This window comes from Salmo salar, chromosome 02, assembly GCF_965601325.2.
Source record: "Salmo salar chromosome 02, fSalSal1, whole genome shotgun sequence".
Classification (NCBI taxonomy): Eukaryota; Metazoa; Chordata; class Actinopteri; order Salmoniformes; family Salmonidae; genus Salmo; species Salmo salar.
Genome location: NC_138292.1, coordinates 55,584,366 through 55,601,265, shown reverse-complemented (window position 1 = coordinate 55,601,265; position 16,900 = coordinate 55,584,366). Strand labels below are relative to the sequence as shown.

Below are 16,900 nucleotides of genomic sequence, written 5' to 3'. Positions count from 1 at the left end.
TTGATGAAAACCTGCTCCAGAGCCCTCAGGACCTCATACTGGGGTGAAGGTTCGCCTTATAACAGGACAACGACCATAAGCACACAGCCAAGACAACGCAGGAGTGGCTTCGGGACAAATCTCTGAATGTCCTTGAGTGGCCCAACCAGAGCCCGGACTTGAACCCGATCGAACATCTCTGGAGAGACCTGAGATGCAACGCTCCCCATCCAACCTGACAGAGCTTATGAGGATCTGCAGAGAAGAATGGGAGAAACTCCCCAAATACAGCTGTGCCAAGCTTGTAGCATAATTCCCAAGAAGACTCAAGGTTGTAATCGCTGCCAAAGGTGCATCAACAAAGTACTGAGTAAAGGGTCTGAATACTTAAGTAAATGTAATATTTCATTAGATATATTTTTTTTTTATTAGCAAAAGTTTCTAAAAACCTGGTTTTGTTTGTCATTATGGGGTATTGCGTGTATATTGATGAGGGAAAACGTTTTTTTTTTTTAATTAATTTTAGAATAGCCTGTAATGTAACAAAATGTTGAGAAAGTCAAGGGGTCTGAATACTTTCCAAAGGCATGGTATTATCTTATGCATCAGCAATAGCTTCATAATATCAAACCATGACCACTGATCTGACCTACAGTGAGCTCCAAAAGTATTAGGACAGTGACACATTCTTTGTTGTTTTGGATCTGTACTCCAGCACTTTGGATTTTAAATTATACAATGCCTATGGGGTTAACGTGCACACTGTCAGCTATAATTTGAGTGTATTTCCACCCATAGCAGGTGAACCTTTTTGAAATTACAACACTTTCTATACATTGTCCCCCATTTTAGGGGACCAAAAGTATTGGGACAAATTCACATGTATATTAAAGTAATCAAAAGTTTAGTATTTGGTCCCATATTCCTAGCACGCAATGATTACATCAAGCTTGAGACTCTACAAACTTGTTGGATGCATTTGCTGTTTGTTTTGGTTGTGTTTCTGATTATTTTGTGCCCAATAGAAATGAATAGTAAACAATGTATTGGGTCATTTAGAGTCACTGTTATTGTAAATAACAATATATGTTTCTAAACAGTTCTACATTAATGTGGATGCTACCATGATTATGGATAGTCCTGAATAATGATGGGTGAAAAGTTAGATGAACAAATATCATACCCCCAAGACATACTAACTTCTCACCATTACAATAACAGGGGAGGTTAGCATCTTTTGGGGCGGTATGATATTTGTACTTCTGTAACATTATTCATGGGTTCATTCAGGATTATCTTTAATCATGGTAGCATCCACGTCAATGTAGAAGTGTTTAGAACAACAAGTTCTCAGTCTCACTTCAGAATTAGATGTTCATCCATGCTTGTGAAATGTCATAGTAGGTTAAGCGTAGACATTAATTCTGAATTTTTAAGGAATGTTTAAGGTTAGGGTTATGGTTACCTTCAAGTAACCGAAACCTACTTGAAGGTAACAAGTGGTCGGTTTCCATGTCAGGTAAGGGTTAAGGTTTGGGATAGACTTAAAATGAAAATCTCAAAAACAACTTTGCTGGATTCGAACATGGCACCAGAAGCAGAAAACCTTACTTAAGAGTTAGCCACTGGTGCCAAAAATTGTTTTTGAGATTTTTGTTAATGCAACCATTGGCACCAGAGGAAGTTGCTTATGCCCATCTGCCATCCCCGTTCACAACACCCTAGCAGAACCGAAACCTACTTGAAGGTAACAAGTGGTCGGTTTCCACGTCACCTCCCGACGTCCTCAGACATGGGCTGATGTCGAATACTGACTTGTATCACAGGTGACCTGGCTGGTTTAGAAACATTATATTCTCTAGTAAGCATCCATCCACATGGGGGTGGTGTGATGCGTTTACGGGCTCACCACTGACTGATAGAAACAGAAGAAGACAATACGGAAGTAAAACTGGGAGAGGGTTTGTTTTGTTTGTGGCCAGTGGCCACCATTTTTCTTCGTGGACGAAGCCATACCGCAGACAATAGGGGTTAGTTATCAGTATATTTGGCTTTACTAGCTTAATACCCACCTTTCAGTCGACTGAAAATGTATACATTACAGATGTTGCATGTGTTCTTAAATGAACGTTTAACGGCGGCTGCTGTGGAGATTTTCGGGGCAGTAGAGAAAACGGTAGCGGAGTACCAGGAGGAGAATGATAATCTGCGGAGACTACTGCGGATAACACCGGACATAAACCTATGTAGAAAAGGTTCGCATTTAGATTTACAAATATCTAGCTGCACTTATTCTTGATGATAATTGTTTAGGCTAACCGTGATCACCATTTTGTATATATATATATATATATATATATATAAAAAACTTACCGTGCATGATGAAAAAGTTAAACGAAAATCTTATTGAAATAGAATATAGGTATCCGCACTCAGGCATGTCTAAAAGCTGTGTGTATATCTATGTATATACAGTACCAGTCAAAAGTTTGAACACACCTACTCATTCAAGGGTTTTTCTTTATTTTACTATTTTCTACATTGTAGAATAATAGTGAAGACATCAAAATGATGAAAAAACACATATGGAATCATGTAGTAACCAAAAAAGTGATAAACAAATCAACATTTATTTTATATTTGAGATTCTTCAAAGTTGCCACCCTTTGCTTTGATGACAGCTTTGCACACTCTAGGCATTCTCTCAACCAGCTTCATCTGGAATGTTTTTCCAACAGTCATGAAAGAGTTCCCACATTCCGAGTGTAACAGTGTAGGTTCCGTCCCAACCTGGGCTCGAACCAGGGACCCTTGCACACATCAACAACTGACACCCAAGAAGCATCGTTACCCATCGCGCCACAAAAGCCGCGGCCCTTGCAACGCAAGGGGAAACCCTACTTCCAAGTCTCAGAGCGAGTGACGTCACCAATTGAAACGCTATTAGTGCACACCACCGCTAACTAACTAGCCATTTCTCATCCGTTACACTCACCCCCCTTTTGACCTCCTCCTTTTCCGCAGCAACCAATGATCCGGGTCAACAGCATCAATGTAACAGTGTAGGTTCCGTCCCTCACCTTGCCCCAACCTGGGCTCGAACCAGGGACCCTTGCACACATCAACAACTGACACCCCACGAAGCATCGTTACCCATCGCGCCACAAAAGCCACGGCCCTTGCAATGCAAGGGGAAACCCTACTTCCAAGTCTCAGAGCGAGTGACGTCACCGATTGAAACGCTATTAGCGCGCACCACCGCTAACTAACTAGCCATTTCACATCCGTTACACTTAGCACTTGTTGGCTGCTTTTCCTTTAATCTGCGGTCCAACTCATCCCAAACCATCTCAATTGGGTTGAGGTTGGGTGACTGTGGAGGGCAGGTAATCTGATGCAGCACTCCATCACTCTCCTTCTTGGTCAAATAGTCCTTATACAGCCTGGAGGTGTGTTGGGTCATTGTCCTGCTGATAAACAAATGATAGTCCCACTAAGCGCAAACCAGATGGGATGGCGTATCGCTGCAGAATGCTGTGGTAGCCATGCTGGTTAAGTGTGCCTTGAATTCTAAATAAATCCCACACATGCAGAGATCATCCTTTCACCTACTCTGCGTCTCACAAAGACATGGCGGTTGGAACCAAAAGTCTCAAATTTGGACTCATAAGACCAAAGGACAGATTTCCACCGGTTTAATGGCCATTGCTCATGTTTCTTGGCTCAAGCAAGTCTCCTTCGTATTGGTGTCCTTTTAGTAGTGGTTTCTTTGAAGCAATTTGACCATGATGGCCTGATTCACACAGTCTCCTCTGAACAGTTGAGATGTGTCTGTTACTTGAACTCTGTAAAGCATTTATTTGGGCTGCAATTTCTGAGGCTGGTAACTCTTGGTCTTCTTTTCCTGTAGTGTTCCTCATGAGAGCCAGTTTCATCATGGCACTTAAAGAAACTTTCAAAGTTCTTGAAATGATCCATATTGACTGACCTTCATGTCATAAAGTAATAATGGACTGCCGTTTGTCTTTGCTTATTAGAGCTGTTCTTGCCATAATATGGACTTGGTCTTTTACCAAATAGGGTTATCTTCTGTATACCACCCATACCTTGTCACAACACTACTGATTGGCTCAAACACATTAAGAAGGAAAGAAATTCCACAAATTAACTTTTAACAAGGCACATCTGTTAATTGAAATGTATTCCAGGTGACTACCTCATGAAGCTGGTTGAGAGAATGCCAAGAGTGTGCAAAGCTGTCAAGGCTTATATATTTTGATTTGTTTAATACTTTTTTGGTTACATGATTCCATATGTGTTATTTTATATAGTTTTGATGTCTTCACTATTATTCTACAATGTAGAAAATAGTACAAATCAAAAACTCTGGATTGAGTAGGTGTGTCCAAACTTTTGACTGGTACTGTATATCATAGAGATGAAGTGTCATATTTATGTATATGATATAGATCATCTCTGCTCCTCGCCTTTCCTTCAGAGTCCCTTCAGTCATCTCTTGCTGTCACCGAAGAGGAGGTTCCCCCTGAGCAGCAGCACTGTGAGCAGGAGTGGAGAACTAGTCTGCAGCAGGAGGACCTAGAACCCACACAAATTAAAGAGGAACAGGAGGAACTCTGGACCTGTCAGGAGGAAGAGCAGTTTCAAGGGCAGGAGGCTGATAGTGTGTTCAAATTCCCTCCTCTTTGTGTGAAAAGTAAATGTGATCAGGAAAACCCACTTCAGTCCTTTACTCTTCCCCAAACCCAGACGGTGGAGAACAGAGACAGTAACTCTAAACCAGTGGATCTCCCACATGTCACTGTTACCCACCTAAAGGGTCTCGACATTCCCTGTGACCCTCCAGATAATCAAAACTATGCCTACAGCCACAGCTCATCTGTAAGCAGTGACCCAGTAGGACTTAGGCTGCTGTCACCATTGCATCCCAGCCCACCATTGAATCCCAACCTATCAATGAGGGAACACTGTTGCAAACCCAGCACCACGTCTAGAAAAACTCACCGCTGCTGTGACTGTGGTGAAATGTTTGCTCTGAAAGCTGACTTGCAGGAGCATGTGACTTTCACCAAGAAGAGACCCAGCGAATGCCATCTCTGCCAACAACGCTACAACTCCACCTGTAAATTGAAGGCCCATGTCAGACTCTGTCATGTGGAGAAACCCTGCACCTGCCCCTTTTGTGGAAAGACCTTCAAACTCAAAGGACATCTGTCCAGACATATGAGGATTCACACAGGAGAGAAACCGTTTGGCTGTGGTGACTGTGGGAAAAGCTTCATTCAGAAGGGGGACCTAATGAGGCATATACTGACTCACACAGGAGAGAAACCATTTAGCTGTAGAGGCTGTGGGAAAAGCTTCAATCGGAAGGGGAACCTAACTGAACATATACGGACTTGCACATACTGACTTACACAGGAAAGAAAGTTCACACAAAGAAACAAATTAATTAGGACAAAGACATCTTGTCAGATGGACAACACTCTTTAGAAAAGCAACTCTGGATCATTCATTCTCTGGGTTTCAGATAAATAGATGTCATGAATTTACTTTTGCAAAACGTTCTATGTAAATAAAGTTTGATTTGATCCAACAGTAGATGAATTAAATTCATGGTCTGCTGTTCAACGTCTCTTGATGTATTCACGTCATTTTTAACAGGTATTCCTGGTAGTTTGTTCCGGAATGGTCTCGAGAATAGTCCTTGTATTCGTCAGAATTTTTCAATCTATAGACTGATGCGTTTCTCCTCCTCATGGTTATGAGTAGGATTTGTGGAGCCAGTGGAGGGTTAACTGATCCTAGACCTGTATATCTAAGGGAAATGTCTGGACCTTTATGGCACAGGACTGTGGACCCCCCCCCCCCTTGTCAGTTCCTCTTGGACCACTAAAATCAAGCATAGCACAAGTCTGCGCTAAATTGTGTTTAGATGTTTGTAAAAGACAGGAAGGGAGAACTATTTTAGTTTTTTTTCTCTGCACATTCAGATAATTCAGCATGGTGGAACAGGAACATTATCCTGTAGCCCTGGGAAAAACCTCTCAAACCTAGACCCAGATATGACTGTCTGGCAAGCAAGACTACTAAAGACATTCTGGGCTCCCGAGTGGCGCAGCGGTCTAAGGCACTGCAATTCAGTGCATGAGGCGTCACTAGTCTCTGGTTCGAATCCAGACTGTATCACATCCATCTGTGATTGGGAGTCCCATAGGGCGGCGCACAATTTGCCCAGCGTAGCCTGGTTTTAGCCGGGGTATGCACTCATTGTACATAAGAATGTTATGACTTGCCTAGTTAAAAGGTTAACATTTTTTAAACAGCATTATCCCCCTCTTGCCATTTCTTGACTGTAAATCTAAGCAATGTAACAAGACCATAACTATAATTCAATCCGTTGCATGGAAGATCCACGCTATAGCGCGATTCCAATTTAGCGGACATATGCAACATTGACCATGAACGCAGTCTCAGCAGATCTTCTGCGCTATGGATTGAATCTAGCCCCAAGGTGGGTATTTGGAAAGGAGAGCTGACTTTTTTCTACTTGCTATGGCCAACACTTACCCTGGGAGGGCAACAGGCCACCATTTTAAATAGGTAATGAGTTGGAAGTGGTAATAATGAAACAACAACAATGGCAAAAGAAAATCATTTTATTTTCTCTAAATAAAATGCATTGAAATATTGACAAACACATTAGTCCTTCACAAAGTCACAGAACCTCAAGGAATTACGTATTTAAACGAGCTGCCGTAATTTGAACTCCACAATGTCAAAATGCCAACCTCATTTCAACAAAAATAGACATGAATTAGAATGGGGTTTCCCTTCATTTTAAAATAAAATTACAGAACTTTACAAAAAGAGGGGAAAATTCCACATCTTTCAGTACTAGTGATTCCCAGACATGTCCATTGGGTGTGATAGTTCTGTAACTTGCATGATATTGTATTTTACTACAGTGTAATTTCTACACCAGCTAGACGTGCATGTTTGTAGACCATTTGATCAGTTACATAAAATACAAAAATGTACCAAAGCGTGTTCATGGAAGCATTGAACACGACCTATTCACTTCATATCCCCTGATAACTACTGAAAAGATCTTTAAGAAATGCAGGCAAAACATACAAACAAAAGAAAAAAAGGTCTACAAGTGTAGTGCTGACAGAAGTTCAAAGGTCACATCTTGGAATTTAAATAAACCATTACAGCTACAATCATTAACCTTCATTTTCTAAAACAAGATCTGCTTTAAATCTATAAATAATGTCACCTCTCATCTACTGTACTTTAAAATATTCTCTACAGTACAAAATAAAAATCCAGTGGGTTCACGTCATTGCAATAAATGATCTGAGCCTCCCCTTTCAGTAATACTATACACTAACAATATACAAAACACTACATTTAAAAACACGAGATAAAGTCCAGCTTTGACCGATGCCTTGTGCGAGTCGCTTTGGGATTTTGGAGTAGAAGTGGCAGAGCCCTCAAATCGGAATGTACCAAACTGCCTTAGAAAATGGCAGCCACTTGGCTACACATGGAAACGGCTTGAAAAAGACACTGGAGAATCTAGCTACCATTTCTCTAAAAAAATAATTAAAAAAAACAAAAATAAAAGGCCCTTGCATGCTGTGCCTATGGTGGAAAAGGGTTTGATTTCCAGATACCTATAGTATCTACTAGCCCTGGCCTCACAGCAGAGTGGTTGTATCAACAGTCGAGTCCAACCCCATGGTATATGAAGGTGTGTCTCAGCGTTTACAGCTCTTCATCCCAACCCATTGTTGGGACAACCACCCGTTTCTGTCCATCCAGGATCGTTGCCCCACACAGTGGACTGTCCTTAGGGCTCAAAGTTCAACCACAATTACAAAATCCATGTTTCTGCTAAATAGATGACACTCCAGTTCGAAAATCAACTTCAGTGAGGCTTAATGCAAGTCCCCATTTGAACACAAGTACCCTAATAGTAAAGACAGTGTTTGACTCATGTCAGATCAGGTTTCAAACTGAAGGTACACGGCGCAATAAATCCATTTTCAAAACGCTCTAGAAATCCATATTATAGGCTTAATGGACATACTCATTTACTATATTCACAATCCACTGAGGTAATGCAAATTGTTGTCTTCACATGCAGTACCTTTCCACCCAGACACACACATATACACATCCACAAGGTTAACTCTGTACCACCATCCTTCAAATATAGTTCATGACTAACCCCAATATTAACCCGCAAAAACCCATGACTGGTCCCAAATCGGTTTGTGTCATCTTGGCAATCTGTTGGTGCTGACCATGTGCCCAACGCCTATGGTCTTCATCACACCAAACTACCATAGGAGTTGGGCAGATGGTCAGCACCAATAGATCTGGGACCAGGCTAGGACCCAGCAGCCTCACATAAGAACCGGTTATATCCCCAGAGTAATCTACTCAATAGTCTTTGTGTTTTCTTACACTCTGACCCTCTTCAATTACCTATTAATTTCTCCATTACCTCGTATCAATGTCATGACCACTCCCACCCCCATCATGACATCATCCGTAACCACAGAAACAAGACTAAACATGAGGAAAACCACCCAGGATATGGGGCCAAGTCTTCAGAACAAAAAGGTCAACGCTTCTGAAAAAAAATAAACTGATATTTCCGGTGGCCTTCATCGGAGTCAGCAGTAGCATGCAACAGAAACAATCCATTTCATTAGCACCCAGGTGTATTTCACTAAGCTGGATCACAAGATAGATCCTGCTTGGTGAAATACCACCCTGAAATGGTGGCATTCATCATAGAATAAGGTTATTTATCGACTCTAACAGATACGGCCAACCAGTGTTTTACCTCAGCTGGTGGAAGGCCTCTGGTTTGATGTCAGAGAAACACAGGAACTTGGCCCATAGAAATAGAATCCCTAGAAAGGCTAAAGGCCCTCAGCAATTGGAAGGGGGATCCTGTGACTGTTCTAGGGATTCTATTTCTATGATTTGCTGCTCTAGAGTAAATCAAGCAGTTTTGAAGCACAAAGCTAAGCAGGCATTGAGTGAGTGACAGGTTCAGGGTGATCATTATAGGGTACTGGTCTAGTCCAAGTGCAGTTTTTCCCATCAGTAATTCAGACCAATAATCATAAACCAAGTCAGTAGTGCAACATCTTCAGTGTGAACTGAACCACCTAGGACCCCCCCCCCCCCCCCCAATCAAAACATATTGCGTGTGTGAGGCTAGCTGGGGCGGCAGGTAGCCTAGTGGTTAGAGCGTTGGACTAGTAACCGAAAGGTTGCAAGATCGAATCCCTGAGCTGACAAGGTAAAAATCTGTCGTTCTGCCCCTGAACAGGGCAGTTAACCCACTGTTCCTAGGCCACCATTGTAAATAAGAATTTGTTCTTAACTGACTCGCCTAGTTGAATAAAAGGTTAAATAAATGTTAAAATCCAGTAGTTTTAGCTTCAGTAAAATGGACAATGGCTAACAAGTTGTCACTATTCTACCCAAATAGCTGTCCGAGAAGCCTCAGTGAACCAGTCTAATCAAGGTAGTAGCTCTCTGGGACTGCTGGTGTGTAACCTAACATAGTTTTGGCATGAGAGAGAGGTGTAAAATTCCAGTGTGATTCAGTCTGTGATTGATATGACCGTGGTGTCAGTGTCCTTTGCCACCCATTCAAAAGGTATCATGTTTGAAAATACAGAGGTGTAAGTTCAGTGTATCAAACAGTAGTGTTGTATTTTCAGTGCTGTTGAATGGTAAGGAGAGGTAAAAGTGGTGGTGTTACAGTGTAAGAGTCAAAGTAGTGTTGTGTACAGCAGTGATGTGACTGACAGACCTTGAATAATATTGTGGAGCAGTGTGTGCGACCATTTGTGGCGAGTCTTCACTGTGTGCACACACACACACACACTCTACATCCCTCAGTGGTGTGTCTCCAGCTCCACCACTGTCCACTCACCCTGGGGGGACTGGCCGGGGGCCTCCGGGGAGAAGCTGCTGACCGACGTGACCGTGGCTGAGGGAGGGGTAAGGGGGGGCAGCAGGTTGGGCCACAGGCTGGCCTCCAGGGGGCTCAAGGTGCCTCCGGGCAGCAGGAGCAGGGAGGAGCAGCCGTCGCCCGTCAGCAGCAAGGTCTGGTTGATCAGCTGCTGGACAATGTCAACTTTCTTCCCCCAGTCCAGGTCCAGGGGAGGGGGGCATTCTGGGGAGGCGTCCCGGGACTCTTCCTGCTCGGGGGAGTCTGGAGAGGGACTGAGAGTGGAGGTGGAGTTGCTATCAGCTCCGTCCTCATCCAATACCTCTCGACGGTCACTGTTACTGTCAACCTCTTTCTCCAGCGGGGCTTCTTCGCGTTGTTCGAGCTGGACATTAACCTCAATTTCCTTCCCCTCTTCGTCACTCTCCAGGGCTTCATAAATGGTATGGAGACCAGAAGAAGGCGAAAGCAGCACTGTTGCTTGACCTTTTTGGGGCTGTTGTTGCGGTGACGTCTGCTGTGCCTGCTCCTCCAGCTCCTGCTGCGCCTGCTCCTCCAGCTCCTGCTGCCACCGCATGATCTGCTGCCTCTGCTTCAGCTCCTCCCTCCTCAGCTTCTCCTCCTCCTGCTGCTCCGCCTCCTTTTTCTTCTTCTCCGTCTTCTTCCTCGCCTCGTCGTCCTTTTCTTCTTTGGGTTTTCCCTGCTGTTCTCTGCGTTGCTGCAGTTCTAGTAGTTGTTGCTGGTGCCGTTCCAGTCTGCGGAGCTGGGGGCTGGCCTGCAGGCGAGGGCTCCGGGGGGGCAGGTCAGCACAGGTCAGCCTGGGTGGGGTCAAGATGTCACAGTGGGGGTTGGGGTGGTGGTCGCGGCGGTAGTGTGGCTGGGGGAGCACGTTGAGCCCTGCGAGGAAACAGTGGAGATCACACCCGGTGGGAAGCGTGCGTTAGAAAGAGAGAAAGACAGACAAGTGAGAGGGAGCAGTGCAGTGTGGGTGAGAGCAGAGAACAGAGACTGTGGGTATTGTAGTCTACCAAGGAGACGTTAGTGGGAAGAGTTTAAGACTGAGTGATGTAGTGTTCTACACACACAGTAAATATGTAGCGTCGAGAGATTGTAATTTGCGTGTTTGTGGCTTGAAAAGTGATGTATTGTGTATCATCACAGGCAACTTACAACTATTATAGTGTACAGGTAACTGCCAAAATAAAGGAAATGCCAATGTCTTAATAGGGTGTTGGGCCACCACGAGCCAGAACGGCTTCAATGCACCTTGGCACAGATTCTACAAGTGTCTGGAACTCTATTGGATGGATGCCACACCATTCTTCCACCAGACATTCCATTTTCGGTGATGGCAGTGGAAAATCTCAGGCGCTGCTCCAAAATCGCCCATGTGTGTTTAACAGGGTTGAGATCTGGTGACAGACTGCCATGGCATATGGTTGACATTTTCATGCTCATCAAACCATTCAGTGACCACTCGTGTCCTGTGGGGAGCATTGTCATCCTATGGGGGCATAGCCATAGTAGCCAAAATAAAATGGCCAACCCAGCATATTTATACATGGCCCTAAGCATGATGGGATGTTAATTGCTTAATTAACTCAGGAACCACACCTGTGTGTAAGCACCTGCTTTAATATACTTTGCAACCCTCATTTACTCAAGTGTTTCCATTATTTTGGCAGTTTTTAGATTTGCATACATTTCTGGCATAGGGGCCGTTTGAACACTAAATTTACAATTGTAGCTGGGCCTAATGGTTTAGGATAGCCAAAGTGTGTCAATATGACTACTGAAACCAGGAACTACCTCCTCACTCACATGATATCATGGGCAAAGTGTGCAACACTGACAGCCTGAAAAGCAAAGCGTGTAAAAAGAGGTGGGGACAGGGGTGAAGTGAAGCAATGGGAGAACAGGAGAAATGATGACAGCAGGGAGAGGTGGGAGGGGCGTCCCATTGGCTGGGGAAGTTAAAGCAGAGGGCAAATATAGCAAACCATTTTCATTAACCTTTTCAAAATGTGACTTCCCAAAACAAAATATGCTGATAGTATTGTTTTGTGCAATAAAGCAGCCCAACTTCCTGTATATGCAGTAACTACCACCTATAGTCTTGTGAAATTAAAAGAAAAGTTTGTGAGCAACCAACCATTTCCTTCAGTCCCCGTCGGGAGCTGGTGAGTAAGTGAAACATGCAAGACAAGACCTTTCACCATGCATCAGTATACAGACAGCAGCACCACCACATATGAACTGGACTGCGTCTGAAATGCCACCATACTGCCTATATAGTACACTACTTTTTACCAGGGCCAGTGCATTATTTAGGGAATAGGGTGCCATTTCAGACCATGCCCTCAAACCAAACCAAAGCCAATGAGTGTCAGTCAGTGACATGCAAACAAGGCATCCCAAGGGTAAAGTAGTTTAACAGTGAGGTTAAAAAAGGTGTGCGGTGGACATGCACTTGTAGATATAACAGAGATATCGCAAACAATGTAGAGGCCAGGCAGAACAGAAACATAAAAAGGCAAAACACACATTACTAGAGGAAAAGAAACACTGGTGGGGATGCTCTTCTGTTCGGATGATGGTGAACCTTCTTGACGTTGCTTCTCAGTTCGTTTGGTGATGGAGGAATCCAGCAGACCAAGGAAGGGTCACTCCACCAGGTCTTACATAAGGGGGCGGGGGGGGGGGAGGAGTCACAGAGTGGAAGAGGAGCAGCTGAGGGGAGGTGGGAGTTTGATTGGCATACTCCAGATTGTCTCCGTTGAGCCCTATTCTGGATGGTGGGAGTAGGGTGAGGAGTGCATGTGTGTTTATAGGTATGTGAGGATGTAGGTATGAATGCTTCCCGGCTGGGAGACCATTAGTGCTTTTGAATCCATATGCCCCACGGGTATATAATGTCTCCCACATAAGGTTGACACAACCTTGACTCCCATGTTATAGGACTTAATGTATGTGATACAAAATGTGCCATCCAACTCCCCAATCCCCACTTGAATAAAACTGTCCGGGAGAGAGGAGTCATGTTAAATATCTAATCTTTATTTAAAGCTTGGTAACGGTAAATACTCCAAAAAGGACAAACGTAAGAAAGAGGGGGGGAGGGGCAGTCTAACCTTAAAGTGAAGAAGGAAAGGGGGAGTGCTTGGGGGAGACGAAGGACAGATGTCTGTTTCTTAATGATGGAAAACAGCAAGAAAATACAAAATCAACATTCATCAGCATTTTCTTGTTCAGTAAAAAGTATTGGATAAATACAATGTTTTACATTTCACTCCACATTTTATTTTGTTTCTTCTTGGTTTTCTTAAGAGCTGCGCCACAACAGCCCAAGTCAATGCAAATCAAACCATGCCAGTTCATGTTTCAGATCTGTTAATTAAAAAGAAAAACACACATTCTAATAGTAATAGTAGTAGCTATTGCACATACAGGAGTTAAGCCATATATATTCATAAGGTAATATCATACGAGGGAAGTGGCACTGCTGTATTAAAGTCTTTATTTCTTCCCTTCCCTATTTTTGCTCCGTTTTTTTTATTAACATTTTGATCACGTCCACCCCAGTTGCAGGTTGGGGACAAAATGATGACTAAAACAGCAAAGAGGGCTCTGGGGGGAGGGGTGGGTAAAAGGTGTGTTACTGGGTATGTAGGGAAGTGGGGGGGGGGGGACTATACGTTACCTGTGAGAGAGTTCTCAGTGTTTTCACAGACAGTGGAGTAGTAGGGCGGTTGGGTGACACGGGGGCCCTCCCCGGGCTGCTGGGGGGCCACGAACAGCGCGGGGTCCAGGGGTTTCAGATCCCCCGTGTCCCCTAGCTCTGTCTCAAGCGTCCCACACAACATGTACTGCTGCTCCTCTGGGTTGGAGACTAGAAGGGAGTCTGCCGAGGCAGCCTGTTGCTGGGGCGGCGGCATGGTCAGCTCCTGGATGAGTGACGGGTCCTTGGCCTCCTCAGGCAGCTCCTCCAGGGAGAAGATGCCAGGGCTCTTGGCGCAGCTCTCAGCACAGCTCTCAGCCGTGGAGTGGTTATTGGAGTTGGTGTTGGACGCCGTCATGTCATAGGCGTAGGATGCCGCCGAGTTGGCAGACTGGGGGGTGTCTCCGCCCTCTTCTGCGCCTCCACTGGTCTCCTCCCCTTCCTCCAGGGCAGACAGGCAGCGCTGAGCGCCGGGCTTGCTGTCAAAGGTGGCAGTGTGGATGCACTGGCCCAGCTCGTCCAGCTGGGCCTCGCCCTCTGTGTCGCTGGCCTCATCCTCCGTGGTGGAGGACGACGAGGGGTTGGACGTGGGTGCTGTGGCGGGGTCCCATAGGACCTCGTTGGCTGGCAGGGTCTCTCCCACCTCCCCCTCTCTCTCCTCTCTCTCCAGGTGGATGCCCAGGTCCTCAAATTCAGGCTGGAGGGAGAGCACGGGGGCCAGGGCGGCAGGCAGGGTGTGGAGCTTCCCCCCCTCAGAGCGGGACTCCACCCCGGAGCTGCTGTTGTAGTCACAGAGCTCCTCTGGTGTGCTGGTCTCGCTGCTGCGGACAGCCAGCTCCGTAGGGCTTAGGGTGCTGGAGTGTGACATGCCGTGGCCGGAGGCAGCTATGGGGGACAGGGAGTGCAATGGGGCTAGGGTCTCTATCTCAAGTGGAGATGCAGGGGCAGGCTGGTGCGAGGGCTCATGTAGAGCTGGAACAAATGGTGTGGCAGCCAGTTGCAGCCAGGGCTGAGCGGAGTGCCGGGTGGGTGGCTCCATATCAGCCTGCCAGGGGTCTGAGGGGCTGGTAGGGGTCTGCAGGGGGGCAGCTGAGGCAGCCTGGAGGTGCGGCTGGGCCCAGGGGTCACAAAAGGAGTTGGGGTTGGGTTGGTCCCACTGGGCAGAAGGCAGCAGCGGGGCAGGCAGGGCTTGGTTCAGGTTGTCCAGTCTCTCATCCTCCGCAAAGTCATCCTCGTCTGCATTCCCGTAGCTCTCCAGCCCGCTCTCAGTCACCCCCTCACTGGCCATCTCCACATCATCATCCTCATCCTCGTCGCGCCTCACTCGTCTCGGGTCATCCGCCCGTTCAGAACCCACCTCCATGTCGCACACCCGGTCTCCGTCTTCATCGTAGTCATCAAAATCATTGGTCGGGATGTCGGGCACCTTCTCGAAGTCAGGCGAGCCGGCCGAGGCAGACATGCCCTCCATGTCGATGGCACCCTTCAGACTGGCGTCTCCTAGATCATCCATGCTCTCTGTGCCCTCCAGGACGCCCGGGGCGCTCAGCTCCGACGCCCCCTGCTGGCTGCAGCTCACCTCAGAGTCCAGCTCCGATAGCAGGGCGCCGCCTGCACGCCACCCTGAACCCGCAGGGCCGGCTGAGCCAGGCCTGGACTCTTCCGTGGGCTGGGAGCCGCTCATTTCTGACACAGACACCTGCTGGCTGCCCTCCCTCTCCTCGTCCTCTTCTTCATCCATGTTGAGCTGGGTTTTCTCTGAGGCATCCAGAGGGCTGGGTGTAGCCCTAGCCACTGCTGTGGGGATGTCCTGGTGTAAGGTCTGGTCTGGTGCTGGCTGTGTCGGGGCTGCTGGGACAGTCTCTGGTCGTTCAGACCTCTCCTCATGGGCAACAGTGACTAGTGAGTCCTGTGGTGGAGCAGGAGCCAGCCTGAGTGGGCTCTGTGGTGGAGATGGAGAAGTAGTATCCTGAGGAGTTGGGGCTGAAACCTCTTCTCTGGACTCCAGGGCCACTGCTGGCAAAGACACAGACACTGGTGCTGGGACTTCTGAAGCTGCCACTTCGGGCTCTGCTGCGGCTGTCATGGCGACTGTTGCCACGGCAGCTGCTGCAGTAGCAGCCACAGCTGCTGCAGCTGGTATGGCTGCAGACTTGGGAGCTCCAGGTCTGGCAGTGAAGGGCAGGACAGACTGGGTTGGTTTGGAGGCTCGTTTGACCGACTGGGGGGTGGTGCTGCCCACGGGCTTGTTGCTGGGGGAGGCAGGGGGGGTCTTGCCCTGGGGCTGACGTGTGGCAGGGGGCCGCGTGGTGGGAGGGGCTTTACGTGTGGGCAGGGGCTTGGGTTCCTGTGATTTAGGGCGGGCTGGCTTGGTGTCTGCCGCCTTGGTGGGATGGGGCCTTTTGGAGGCGGGCTCGGGTCTGGAGGCTGCAGTCGCTTTAGGGGGGTCAGGTTTGGTCGTTTTGGTAGTGGCGGATGTTACCGGCTTTCTGGCTGCGGTAGTGGTTGCTGGTCTGCTGACATCTGTAACAGAGCAGAAATTATTTAAACATGCATATCTCTTCAACTAAAAATATAAAAATGGTACCGTCAAGTTGATTATGAGATACATACAGGTGATGCTCATAAGACCAATCCAAATAGAATCAAGTGGGTTTCATTCATGGTACAAAACTTGTAAGGCATGTGCACCTTTCTTGGCAGGGCCTGTAGGTTTGGGTGCCTGCGCTGTGGTAATCCTGCCAGTAGAGGGGGCTGTGGTGCCGACTCTGGAAGCTGCAGGTCTGCTGGAGCCGGCAGCGGCTGGCTTGGATGCGCCCATCAACAGTCCAGTGTGACCAGTGGCAGGCCTGGGGAAGAACACACTATTTATTTAACCAGGTAGGTTATGGAGAACACATTCACATCTACAATAACCTGACCAAGAGGGCGCAATGATAGGCTCCCGAGTGGCGCAGCGCTCTAAGGCACTGCATCTCAGTGCTAGAGGCATCACTACAGACGCTGGTTCGATTCCAGGCTGTATCACAACCGGCCGTGATTGGGAGTCTCATAGGCCAGCGCACAATTGGCCCAGCGTCATCCAGGTTAGGGTTTGGCCGGGGTAGGCTGTCATTGTAAATAAGAATGTGTTAACTGACTTGCCTAGTTAAGAGGTAATTTTTTAAATAATTAAAATGATAAAATAACACTGACAG

The 16,900-nt window shown here is 46.7% G+C and overlaps 2 protein-coding genes across 2 annotated transcripts in view; one reads left to right on the top strand and one right to left on the bottom strand.

Moving 5' to 3' along the window:
- The first annotated feature begins 1,930 nt into the window (after positions 1–1,930).
- Positions 1,931–5,628, top strand: LOC106588572 (uncharacterized). Its single transcript, XM_014177715.3, has 2 exons — positions 1,931–2,234; positions 4,478–5,628. The coding sequence occupies exons 1-2, from the start codon at positions 2,069–2,071 to the stop codon at positions 5,407–5,409; spliced, it is 1,098 nt and encodes a 365-aa protein (XP_014033190.3). The 5' UTR covers positions 1,931–2,068; the 3' UTR covers positions 5,410–5,628.
- A 1,012-nt stretch (positions 5,629–6,640) lies between these two features.
- Positions 6,641–16,900, bottom strand: part of LOC106588372 (uncharacterized) — a 45,562-nt gene continuing 35,302 nt past the window's right edge. The window contains exons 4-6 of the mRNA XM_014177285.3: positions 16,395–16,552; positions 13,686–16,226; positions 6,641–10,882 (exon numbers count right to left, since the gene is read on the bottom strand). Of these exons, the coding sequence (XP_014032760.2) occupies positions 9,930–10,882; positions 13,686–16,226; positions 16,395–16,552 (3,652 nt within the window). The 3' untranslated portion in view covers positions 6,641–9,929. The remainder of the gene's footprint in view (positions 10,883–13,685; positions 16,227–16,394; positions 16,553–16,900) is intronic.